General features: G+C 43.3%; 1 protein-coding gene across 2 annotated transcripts in view; it reads right to left on the bottom strand.

The window, feature by feature from the left end:
• The window catches only part of IGF2BP3 (insulin like growth factor 2 mRNA binding protein 3), a 115,516-nt gene that overhangs the window by 102,334 nt on the left and 192 nt on the right, over positions 1-12,990 (bottom strand). Inside the window, exons 2-3 of one of the 2 annotated variants that reach the window (XM_064444434.1) lie at positions 12,391-12,612; positions 11,025-11,085 (exon numbers count right to left, since the gene is read on the bottom strand). In XM_064444434.1, coding sequence (XP_064300504.1) covers positions 11,025-11,085; positions 12,391-12,565 — 236 coding nt within the window. In that variant the 5' untranslated portion in view covers positions 12,566-12,612. Of the gene's footprint in view, positions 1-11,024; positions 11,086-12,390; positions 12,903-12,990 lie in introns of those variants that run through there. The other variant, XM_064444433.1, reaches the window with a different exon arrangement.

Here is a 12,990-nt window from a genome sequence, read left to right as displayed (position 1 = left end):
ATGTGCAAACTTATCACACCAAGACAGTAATTACCATCTTTTTACAGTTGATCAGACTGATTTGTTAACAGAGATACCTAAATTAGGCAGTAACTGCCAGCATTGGTAGATCAAGTTTCTTTTACCTGAGCATAGCTTAGCATAGTTTAAATACACCTTTCAAAGGTCTGAAATTCAGCTGTACCATCTGCATATAGATATGCCCAACAAAGGATTTAAGAACGTTTTAAAGAAATGAAGAGGAGAAAGTTAAAAACACTGAATTGCAAAAAAAATAATTAAAAAATCAGGATAAGGAAGACTATGACGTTATAAGATAAATATTCAACCACAAAGAAATCATCCTTTAGGAGTTACCAATCATTTTCTGCTAGCACTACTTTTTGTATGGTCTTCTCCATTCACCTCCCCCGCCATCACCCCCCCAAAAATTCAGCTCGTTTCAAACTACGCTGGCACCAGCTTCGTGCCTAGTACCAGACTACACAATAAGAGACAACTACCGGTATCAACCAGAACTGGAGCTACCAAAAGCCTCAAAACAAAGCAATCGCTCCCTCCCTCTCCTCCCCCAAACCTCAAAGACATGCCTTAATAGTTTGTAACCATATGCACGTTATCCACAGAGTGCAAAGAAAGTTCACAGAGCTGGGTGTTAGAGGGAAAAGAAACAGGTCAGGGCACCTGCTCAGCCACCTCCCCACCCCAGAACCAGGTGAAGCTTTCCTCATCTAGCCCAAGTCTCATCAGGTGGAGCACTCATCTCCACAGCCATCTCCAGAAAACTATCACCACTCAATCATTTCTTCCTCAAGAACTTGCAGGGCTTCATTGTGGTGAAAAATGGCTAAGTTTTGGGCAGACTTTTCCATGCCTTGCCTTCCCCCCGCCCCCCCACCGTTGTTTTTTTTTAAAGGGTACCACCCAAAACGATACACCCAGTGACACGAGTCATAGCAGCCTTCTGGAATACAGAACCACACGTGCTATCCACCAACACTCTATAGCTAAAAAGTTAAGATAGCCTGAACTTTCACTTGAAAAGCCATTTTGAAGAGCTGCAGTACAAAACACAGCCCTGCTATACAGCAGGAGACTGACGTAACCACACGTGCGATGCTGGATCTGTACTGCCGTTCATGCATTCAGAAGTAGCATTTTCATGTTAAGATGCTGAACTTAATCCAACATATGCAAAACCAGTAACAGTCATGGCAAGTGAACTGTGTGGACCAGGTGATGTGAGTGAAAGGGCCAGGAAGAAAAGCAATGTACATAAGCATATTATTTGCCACAGAGGCAGGCAAAAGCCAACCACAGTGAGTGAACGCAATTTTGTGATTTTACTGAAGCTAGTCAAACACAAAGGCAACACAATCTTTAATTCATCTTAAAAGCTTGAAGGGCTCTACAAATTATAATGATAAATCTTCTAAAACTTTTCCCAGGATGACTTTCAAGGAGCGATGTGTAACACCAACTCTATATGGGTTAAGGACATGCCATGTACCTGAGAGGATGATTCTGCTCATGATTTCAGTTTAATTGAGCAGCTGCCATCAAGCCCAATTATACAAAGGGTGCACACTCCACAACTCTAGGTAAGTTTACAGTTCTATGTTAAACACAGAATTTGGGTTATATTTACATGACGGTCACTTTTTTAAAAGAGCAGCCAGGGTAGGAGAGGGGCTGGAAATCACGTTATTTATAAAAATGCTCTCTCAACTACATAACAGAAAAAATGGAAACTTATAAATAGACATATATAACTTACTCTAAGCAAACACATTGTTAATGCAAGCAGAATAGAAAGCGACCCAAAACAGGTTACCAAATTAGAACAGGACCTCACCATTTGCTATTAGGACTCAGACAACCACTGAGAACCAAACTTAGTATTTCATAAATAAATGAAGGGTCACCTACTCTTTGACTATTGTAACTTCACATGGGGTGTTTTTGTTTTTAAGAAAAAGAGTTTAGTAGTTTAAGCATTCTGGTACATCTTTGAATGGCCAGTATTAGCAGTATGAGAACAATTTTACACCACTGCTACCAGGCATCAGCATTAAACTCTGCAAAGAAATTTAATGATGAGCAGACAATATTAAAAAGAATCTTTGCTTTGACTTTAAGAGCATTTCTGATTCATTTTGTACAGGTTATTAGAATCAACTTAGATACCTGTGCTGTACCCTGGGATCCTCCAGATCCTTCATTAAGTGTTAGTAAATCTACAGACCACATGTTAAACTACATGCTTACCATCTCTTAGTATGTATTTGAAACTGAAAGAGAATCTGAATTTATATAGTTTTAAACAGCTAGCATCCCTGAAAGTTGTACATTTCTGAAGAGCATCCTACATTAAAAATTTCTGTGCACATGCAAAGTTCATACAATTAGGTAACAAAGAAGTAACAAGACATTTCAGCACTTCTGTTAGGGTCAAAAGGAGTACCTCCTGGTTAGCAACAGCAGTTTTTAGCTCTCTGTCACCAAGTTGTGCTGCTGCCTACCACCACCTAGAACTTGCTTAAATAACTGAACTTGTATCAACACAAAGCTCACCATATAAGAACTGCTGTTGACCAGCACCAGCACCCACTGTGATCAATACCACTAAGAGACACTCAGTATTGAATCCCTCTCACTTGACCCAGGCAAATAGCTCCCTCTGCACACTGGTGTACCGGTTTTCCACAAAGAAAGATGGGGTGCATTCAGGGATCCAGCTACCTCAGAAGGAAAGACCCACATGCTCTTTACAGCACAGCAGTGCACATCTGTAACAGACCAGCGCCTCGACGGCGGGGGGAACCTATGTACATTACACAATTAGCAAACTCATCTGAAAAACTATTTCAAAATTAGTAGCAATATCCCAAGACAGACAAATAAATTTTAATTATTTTTTTTTTTTTTACTAACCATTACCTTCTTAAGGTTGCCACAAAACTTTCAGTGGAAAAAGTAATTCAAAGCATTTTAATCAAAATTCTGACTCACATCAGGAAAAAGGCAAGACATGGTTTACATTACAAGTGTAGCCTATTTTCTTGGATTAAACTACCACCTAAATTCCTCAAACATCCTACAGATTATGTTTTTCAAGTACTGTCCTAAATAGACGTCGTTTTGAAACTTTTACTCAAGAAGTAGGAAGAAAAATTGAACTATTCTTCCACAAAAACCACGAATCCGGCATCACATAGGCAATCTCCCTTACGTGTATAAACCAAACAATCCACACTATCACCAAAAAATAAATTTCTGGGTGAACTGTTCCATAACTGTTTTAAAACTACTGAATTTTTTTCTTTAAAAAAAACACTTATCTTCTACCTTTGCTAGACAGTATGTGCATTTTCCTTGCCAAAGCTGGGGCAGTTTTTCAAACTCAGTTTCCCAGGAGCCTCCCCGCAGCACTCCGAGCACTTCCTCCGAGGGCAGGGGAGAAGGGCAGAGAGCACACAGGATCGGGCCCCAGGAAGAAAGCTCTGTGGAGCAACTGCATGGTACAACTCACTTGAGGGTTTTTCTCCACTCCTCCTCGCAGCCATCCATCCTGCCCTGCTTATTCCTAGAAAATTAGAGCTCCGCCTTGATCCATGCATGCTAGATGTTTTAACAGATAATTCCAAATCCAAACACAACAAGCTTTTTACTTCATCCTTAACCACTATTTAACATGAAGCTTCAGGAAAATAAGTAATTGTGAGCCCAAATAGTAACTTAAATGGGTTGGGGGGTTTTTTTCCAACAGAAATTTTTGTTCACACAAACTAGAGTTCCTTCTTACTGGAATTTTGATTTCTGCACTACAATATTTAAGGCTCCATTAGGGTGAAGCAAGCTCTATTTTTGAGTGAAAACATACAGGACCTGTACATTTAACATTTAAAAATAAAATCAACTTACCAAAGCAATAAAGGACGGCTATTTTCACGAAGGGGAAAAATATATCAGACACATGGTGTAGACTACATATTTTAAAATAGCATTCCTAAAGTTCAGCTGACCATGAAAGTTAATCTTTCAAAAGTGAACATTCAGCTCCAGTTGTGTTCAAGTGTACTAGTACTAACAAAAAATACTACTATTTTTATAAATTCTCCAGATATTTTTAGCTGATCCCTTCTTAAACTACAAGTTTTATGGTAATATAATCTTTTAATACCTGTGTATATATACACACAGACATATGTATACATATATATTCTCTTTGATACACTTCTCTGCATTATTTCTTACCAATCAGACTACAGTCACAAAATTATCAAGATATTAAAAAATTAAAATCGAGTAAGGCACTTCCCAGCTGAAGACCTTTCATTTCAAGACAGTTTTGTTTCAATACTTAGTCCCATATGCAAAAAGAGTCAGATCCCTCTTTCACTCATTGTTATCTGTGCTCTTACCCAAATTTTAACTTAATTAAAAATACAGAACACCTCATTTTACCTGTTAGAGGCAGTTTTCCATCCAGATTTACAAAAGGACAGTTTTAGTTGGTGCTGATTCCACTGCACCATGAAGAGGCAGGCAGTAGGGGAGGGCACATTGCTGCTAAGGTTACCTTGCACAGGAGACAGCTTTTTTTGTACGTTTCTCTTGTGCCAGCTGCCATGATAATACACTTCAGCAAAATATATTTTAATATAATCCTCCATTTTGAAATGCCAATGCACTTGCAGTAAAAGAAAAACTGGAAAATACCGCCTTTTTTGGCCCCACTTTTATTGCCATTACACATACAATATTTTAACACTTACCCTAATACTGACCCTAGTAATATGCTTTATTTGCAAAGTATCCAACTACAAACATCAAGATTTTCTTCTTGGTTAAACATCTGCATCTTTCAACACACACTCACAAATTAACATTGCGGATCTGGGAAGAAGCAAAACCCAGAGAGAATATAATATAGGTTTTTGTTAGTTACCTGAAATGTGCCCAAACACACAGGAGCTCTTGCTCCCATACAGAAATTTTGCAAAGCCAGATTAATTATTGCAGGTGATGAGAAGGAACAACTGCCACCAAAGTACCCACATGGATAAACAGAGGCTGTGTAGCACCAGTAAGCGCTGGGCTTACTGATCTCCCCAGCACACCCCAAACCCGGACACCTGGGGAGATTTTGGATGGCACATTCAACATTATTTTCTTTATTTGGACAGCAAACATAAGAATCATACAGCAAAGATGCAGGATGGAAAGACATACAAGGGCATATACTTGACATGCCCAGGAAAAAAAAAGGCAAGGATGCAAGCCTCAGACTAAAACTATAAAATAACACACACCTATTTCTGGTTACAATGTCACATTTCTAGATAAAATAAGAGTTATGGTTTTATCTCAGCTTTCAACAATAATTAACATATAACTCAACATACAATGCTATACTCTGCATCATTCAAGAATGGACCAACATGCAGATAAACATTTCGCATATGAAAACAAAATGAGAGAACACACATTGAGAGAATCATATTGAAGCGCCCTACAGCTACAAAAAGCACCTCAATATTGCTAAGTACATCAACCCTATTCAAACTTTTACACCTATCCCTCTCCCTCCATAAAACATTAAGTTTTCCTCCTTACTTAGATTTTACAGCATTTAACTTTTGTACCTATTCTCCGTCTATTTGCTGATTCTGAATAATCAAATTCCAATAATAAATTTTACTCTTAAATTACAAGAAAAAAATCCCACATCAATATTGCCCTGTGCCCATCTCACTGAGCTCATGTAAGGATGAAATCACCAGAAAAGAGCCTTTAACTGTGCTCCATGGCACGATGTATTTGTTACTAAAATCCCAGGAGGACAAAACCCTAGAAGCTAAGACAACATTAAGGAGAGCATCAGGTTTAAGGAATGAAAAAAAAAAAAAAAAATCTTTTTTTATGAGGTTCCCTGAAGTGCTAGCCCTGCCCATGGTTAAGTGTCAGGTGTATTTTAATTCCACCTGGGTCCCTCTTTCGTGGCCATTATGGGAAGCTTCACATTTTCTGTCAGGTAGGTAAATCCCAGGCCACTTAAGAATTTTTCAGGTCAAAACTAAGCTTTTAAAGTCCACCTAGTAGCTAGCCAGAAGCCATAACAGGACTCCATCACTGTAGAGTCCTATGCTCTGCACTTACAAGAACAACTGAAATTAACACAGCCCCATTTTACAAAAATACCACCTTCAAGGTCTCAAAAATGTGGAAAATGTTATTTCCCCATGCTTGAGGGGGAAAAATGGGAGAAAAAAATTTAAACATTCCCTGATTACATTTTACTACCCTTGAATTACACTTCCAAAATTTTTTTTTTTTATTCCACCCCTTCAACATTTACTGTATCTACACACAATTTAAGGTCTACTGCAAATATGTTGTCAGGACACCTTCTGTAAGGGAAGGTAGGAAAAATAGCAGGACCAGCCTCTCAGGACATACATTTAGAGCTGTGTTTCATACACTCCAGCTTATTTTTTAAAAAAACTGCAGCAAGAAGGATTTTTTTTAATTATCAAACAGTATGCAGAGTTATAAAAATTAAACTTCCAGCAAAATAACAGTTAACACGGTTAGTGAAGAATTATCTGTTCTTGCCATAACAACTCATTGTTTATGTAGGAATCACCACAATTATCCAGGTTTGTTCCCACTCTAATTGTAAGCTTTCAAAGATAAATAAAAAAGAAAAAAATTCATTTCCTACTCACATCTGCAAAGATAATTGTGGAAACAGAGAATAAAAACCCGAAATCACTGTGCAAAGTTTTGGCCCTTCACTCTCGAAAACATCCTAGTTGGACCCAGGCGTGGTCCTCCGCCTCTTTCCGCAGAAAAGAGCATGAATACAGCTAATAAACGACATTTTCTATCATGTGTTCTTACATTCAGCATGTTTCTCCCTGCTTGATATTTACAGAAGCAAAACTAAAAAAAAAAATCAACGCTACTAAATTATTTCTTTTAATAACTGTGGCCATTGTAGCCACCATACATACTTTAGCCTCACATAGCTGCTCTCCACTGTCTTGCAGGCACAAGATACAAACCCTTATTATACTGAAAATTAGCAACACAGTCCGATGCTCATCCAACAGCGTAACACTCACCCCTGGAACAGACATGGTTACATGAGCATTTTGGGCCTGTTTTCCTTAAATCATCCTTCATATATTTCAGCATTAGAGGTGAAGCACAGATGGCAAGTCATTGCACTCCCCATAGCACAGCTTGTTACAAGACAGCACTACCTACAAGGCACACCTTCCTCTCCGGCTCCTCTCCCAGACAAACCCCCCAGAATAAGTAGTGAATTTATTTTCTCAACAAAGAGCCCTCAAGGCAGGGGTGGGAGGGTGGGGGCAGAAAATTAACCTTCTGATTGGAAAACCACCTTGTCATTACCACAGTTGAGGTACTGTGATCATTTTGGGCACCTGAAGGCCCCAGGAGCAGGTGTGGTGGTCCAGGTCTGGGTGGGAAGCCCACCTTAAGGTGGGATTCAGGGCCAGGAGGCTGTGCCAGGCACATCCCCAGGTGCCCAGAGTTAGTGCCTACCCTCCCCCCCTCATCACACACAAGTGACATCAGGGCCATTTGAATAATCAGATTGCAGCGTACATCGCCTTGCGAGATACCAGCTGCTCTTGGATTGCAGCGAGGTAGTACCCAAAGCCTTGCGACACAAGTTTCATGGGCACAGGCACACATATGCTATGGGCTGCCACCATCCTCCTCCTGCATCACTGCTTTGCAAGAAGAAAACCCATCTAAGTAGCAATCACGACTAACAGTGCCCTGCCTTCTCTCGCAGAGCATGACTAGCAGTCAATTATTGCAACGCCTTCTCCAACTTTTGCATAAAGTGACCTAAACCTTTAAATATTGCAATAGCCTTCCTCCACAACAAGGGGTCTGAATGCAGAAATGCTGCATTCCTTTGGCATTCCCTTGAGATTTCAGTAGTAAGTCAGGAATCTACTCCGAGCTTATTAAATACTTTGCACCTCCCCCAAAATAATTCTCCACCCTTCCATCAAGGAAACCTTGACCAGGCCCCTTCTTTCAACTGCAGCATATCCCCTTGTCTGTTTTTAAATGTTTCCAAGGGGGAGGGGAAGGAGAAAGCCACATGCAGGCTATCTCTCCTTCCTTCCTCAGCAGGTAGGAAGGTAATTTTGCAAACCTGGGTGTGCCTACTTCAAATCTGGAGATCCAGCAAGGGTTGGAATGCAGTGACTACTGGGCCCAAGAATTTCACCCTAAATAACAAGCCAGGCACACTCCACTGTTTTCTGGATTCAGCTCATCTTTATGGCAACCCTAGCTGACACCACCTCTTGACCTTCCTTTATATGACAAGGATATGGATTACCAAACCCTTACCCTTTCCTCCCATGCACCTCCACCTCCTCTGGAGAAAGATACCCACAAACTACCTTTGCAAGCGATAACATACACACTCTGCTAAAAAAAAAAATAGAAACCCAAAATATTTAGGGAGGGGAGCTAGGACTCTCTATGAAGCAGTCTCACAGCAGCAGAGGTCAATACAATGTATTGAATAATTTCAGTGCGCTACAAAACTTTTGCTCTTATGAAGTAGTCATTTGACCAAACTATTAATTGTACACTCATTCTGAAAGACAGACTTGACACACTCACTTTTTTTTTTAATAAATGGCGTCACTGCTCTAACCGTATCTCACACACTGGAGTGCCCAGGGCTCTCTGGAAAACGTTCCCCAGCCTTGCAGCGCGCAAACACACTGGGTGGGCCTGGTGAGCAACACACACACCCCCACCACCCCAACTGCATCTGACACCTTTCCCCTGCGTAAAGGGATACAAAGACTTCAGATAAGTTACTTTGAAAGCACCTCAATAACCATTTTCACCAGAAGGCTCCATGTTTAAAAACTGTTGTTTTACACGTATTTAACAACTCTAAATATACGCCTAGTAAGCAATGTTTAGAGACATAGAAAAAATCTCCAACTTTTTGACACACACACCCCCCCAAAAAAAGAAAAGTGTTAGACATCTATAAAAGGAATAAGAGGGTCACTCTTACATATGGAAGCCACTGAATGAATTTTAACTGGCTTTCTATATTTGATTTTGGGAGAGGGGAGCGGAAACAAAGGGGAAGGAAGTGCAGTTACGAGAAATGCAATTTAGTTTTCTGTTAAACAGCAGTATAAATCTGAACTATATTTGATACATTCCAACACGATACTGCACGATCAAACAATGGTTTAACAAATAAGGGCTTTGGGACAAACAATATGGGTATGCAGATACAATTACACTTGCAATTTTTTTCATTATGCCTATATGCGGGCAACGCATGGCTAGAAAAGTGCTTAAATTCAGTGCAAAAACCTTTTCAACAAGTTACAGACTGATGCACCTTTCTGATAATTACTAATTCACAGGCAAATATGACGACATGCTACGCAATATGAAGAATGGACTTTTACACCAATTCAGCTGTCAGCTGAAAGAATAGGAAAATACTTTTAAACACGTTGAACAATGACTAAAAAAAAAGTTGAGGGGGCCACCAGTGATTTAAAATTTACCTTTTTATAAGTGAAATGATTTTGTTTTCAACAGCATAAATAGAATACCACTTGTGCAAGCTTAAGATTAATCAGCATTGTAATAAATAAATTTATTACAGAGGCTAATAGGAAATTATCATTTCTTATGGCCCATGGAATTTTCTCCTTAAATCTAAAAATACATATTCCCTCTACAACAGTATTTTTATATACACAAAACATCTGAAATATAGGCTACTGTAAATCAAAGCCATATACCTTGCATAATAAATGAGAGAGCACATGCAGCATATTAATTTCCAAAGAAAAGTATCAAATAAATATAACCATAAAAGCTTGGCATGCTGTAAATTGGTTCAGAGAGGAGTCGCTCCCTCCCTTAACTAAAGCAAAAATCCTCCATACTTCCTCAAGTGAAGCCTTCCTTCAACACTAAACAGCGATTACACTTCTAGTTCTCAAAATACCAAGATATAATGCCCATCAAGACAGCTAATTCACCTTTTCAGATCAACTCCTTTAAAAACGACTGCAGTTTTAAAAATAACCCTGAAATATTAGAAGCCCCTTTTAACAAAGTTAGAGACAGACATACTTCCCAGATTGAATAATGGAGTACAGGAACAAGCACGTGGAAAGTTTGATCTATTTTGCTTTTACTCTCTAGTGCACGCCAGGTTTTCTGTAATCTAAATATTTGCAAAAGAAACAGGCTGAATTGCTATAGGCAGCATAAAAATACCACCCTGCTTTATTACAGGTATTGCTTCTTTACATGAGGCCCAAAAAAATTACTACCTTGCAGAAATTAAACATACATTAAGAAATTAAGGATGCATAAATCCTGTCCTTATTGGGAAGAAGTCATTCTCTTGCTGCTTCTATAGACCAGCTCAAAATAGTGATGAAAAAATCCTCTCAAATACAGATGAGACTTCTCCTACGTGCCTACAAAATGCTGCAGACTCCAACATGGCAGGGTTAAAAAAAAAAAAAAAATCAAGCATGTATACCACTATATTTACACGATGCTTTTTGTTGCTGGAGTAAAGCTTATGTGCTTGCCCGTTATACAGTTCACAACACCACATTTCATTTCCTGCTAACACCCAGATTTTAACTCTTCTCACGGAACTTTAAATTTTAAAAATCTTCACAATCGTTTGCCATCAGACTATAACAACTTGCTTCTCCCACAAAAAGGCTTTTTTTTGTTTTTTTAAATAAATTAAATACTACCACTGTTGCCTGGCCAAGACACTACATTAGAAATACATGGGGTGATTCTAGAAAACCTCGAGGATAGCACAGAGTGCACGCCTGTGGGTTTAAGAAAGCGGTCCATTTATCTACAAGGAAGAGAAACACAAACCTAAGCATTTTTCAAATTGCTTCTCACTTGGTTACTGAGAGCAAAGCGGGGGGAAAAAAAATTACCTTTGTCTTTTAGGGACTGAATGTTCAACTTCTATGAGTTTCCCATGCAGCTCCACTTTACCTGCAGAGATAAAACAGAAAGCGGAAAAATATTTGAGCGCGGCTGTGCGTCCCCCGCGTCCCCGTCTCCCGGAGCGGGTTTGCAGGGATGTAGAGCAGGGAACGGGAGCGCAACACGTTAGCCCATTCACCAGCAACCCGGGCACCGGAGGAGCGGGGACCCGCCGCCCGGGAAGGCGGCGCAGCCCCGGCTCCCGGGGCCGAGCCGCTGCCGCAGGGGAGCCGGGGCTGCCCTCGGCGGCGCCCCTTCCTCCGCCCCGAGCTCAAAGCGACCCGTGAGACGCCGAGTGCGGGAACCAGGCTCGGCCCGGGCTCGGGGAGGGAGAGCGGGGGCTTCGCCGCCCCCCGCGCCGCCGCCGGGCCTCCAACTTGGGGCGGTTTGTGCGCGGAAGCGGGCGGGAAAGGAGCCGAAACGAGACACCGAGCACGGCCCGAGCCCATCTTTTCCGAGGGAGCCTCTCCCAGCAGACCTCCGCAAAGCCGCTTCACGCGAAAAAAATTTATTTTTTTAATTTTTTTTTTTTTAAAGCACACAAAAACAGGATGTCGGCGCCAGGAGCCGGCGCGCTGCTGGAGGCGGTGATGGGTGCGTGAGAGCGGCGAAGAGAAACCGAAATAAATATCAGGGCAGCGCGGGGGGGGGGGGCAGGCAGGGCTCCCCCCCCTCCCAAGTTTAGGGCAATTCGGCGGCTCGCCCTCAGCCCTGCGGCCTGCGCCAAGCCGCAGGGAGTCTCAACCCGCTCCGGGGAGAGGCGGCCCCTGCGTGGGACTGCCGGGGGGGGGGGGGGTGGTCCAGCTGTGCCCAACGCGGAGGGGGGGATAGGGGGGGTGTGCAGCCGCTGCCCCGCGGAGCGCAGCGCGCCCCCCCCTCACTGCACCCACCACCCCCCCCCACGCAGCGAAAGCCCCCGGCCAGGCAGGGCTGGCCGTGGGGTGTGGAAAAACATGGGAGCCGCCGCTCCGCGGGTCCGTGGGCCCAGGCTCCCGCCCCTCCCCGGCCCCACTCCCCCGCCACGCCGGGCCGGCCCCTCCCGGGGGACCGCCGCCGCGCAAGACCCCGCGCAAAGCCTCCGCGGGAAGGCCGGGCGGCTCCGGCCGCGTTAGGAAAACAACACTTTGCACCTCACCTGGGGGGTTTGGGGGTGGGGGGCAGGGTAGCATGGACCCCCCCCACCCTCCCTCCGAGGCCGGCAGCGCGGCCCAGCCCGCCGTTGCAGCAGCTCCGCGACCGCGGAGGAGCGCGGGCGGCGGGAGCCGTCGGGGCCACGGGGAAGGGGGGGTGGGGGAGGTGGAAGGGGCCGCTCACCTGAAAGTGCCTCGATGGCCTTCATGGCCCAGCTCTCGTCGGGGCAGTCCACGAAGGCGTACCCCGTCTTCACCAGGAACTGGCCCGAGAAGGGGATCTTGGAGTCCTTAAAGAGACTTTCCAGATCGAGGGGGCTGACGTTCTCGCCGAGGTTGCCGATGTAGAGCTTGTTCATCTTCCTGGCGGCTCGGGGAGGCGCGCACCGCGGGCTGCAACCCTCGTCTTGCGAGAGGAGGTGGGGAGGAAGGGGGGAAATAAAACAAAATGCAATGGAGGAAGGAGGGAGAGAGAGAGAGAGGACAGGGGAAAAAAAAAATCAGATCTGCAGCTTGTGTCCCTCCCTCCCTCCCTCTCAAGGGGTAAAAAAAAAAAAAAAAAAAAAAGCGTAGCCAAACGGGAGCCCTAAGTGCCTGCCGTGCTACCCGGGCGCATGGGGGGCGCGGGGGAAACACCCAGCGCCGGGGCCGCGGATGGCGGGCTGAGGAGAGGAAAAGGAGGAGGGGAAAAAAAAAAACAACTACTTTTTTTGTCTTGCCCCCAAGCCCCTTTGGCAGCAGCAGGCGGACTATGAAAATGTCACACTACGTGCGTGCAGGCGCC

The sequence above is a fragment of the Phalacrocorax carbo genome, chromosome 2 (assembly GCF_963921805.1).
Source record: "Phalacrocorax carbo chromosome 2, bPhaCar2.1, whole genome shotgun sequence".
NCBI classification, from domain to species: domain Eukaryota; kingdom Metazoa; phylum Chordata; class Aves; order Suliformes; family Phalacrocoracidae; genus Phalacrocorax; species Phalacrocorax carbo.
Note: the sequence above shows the minus strand (reverse complement) of the source record. Positions and strands in the feature narration are given on the sequence as shown.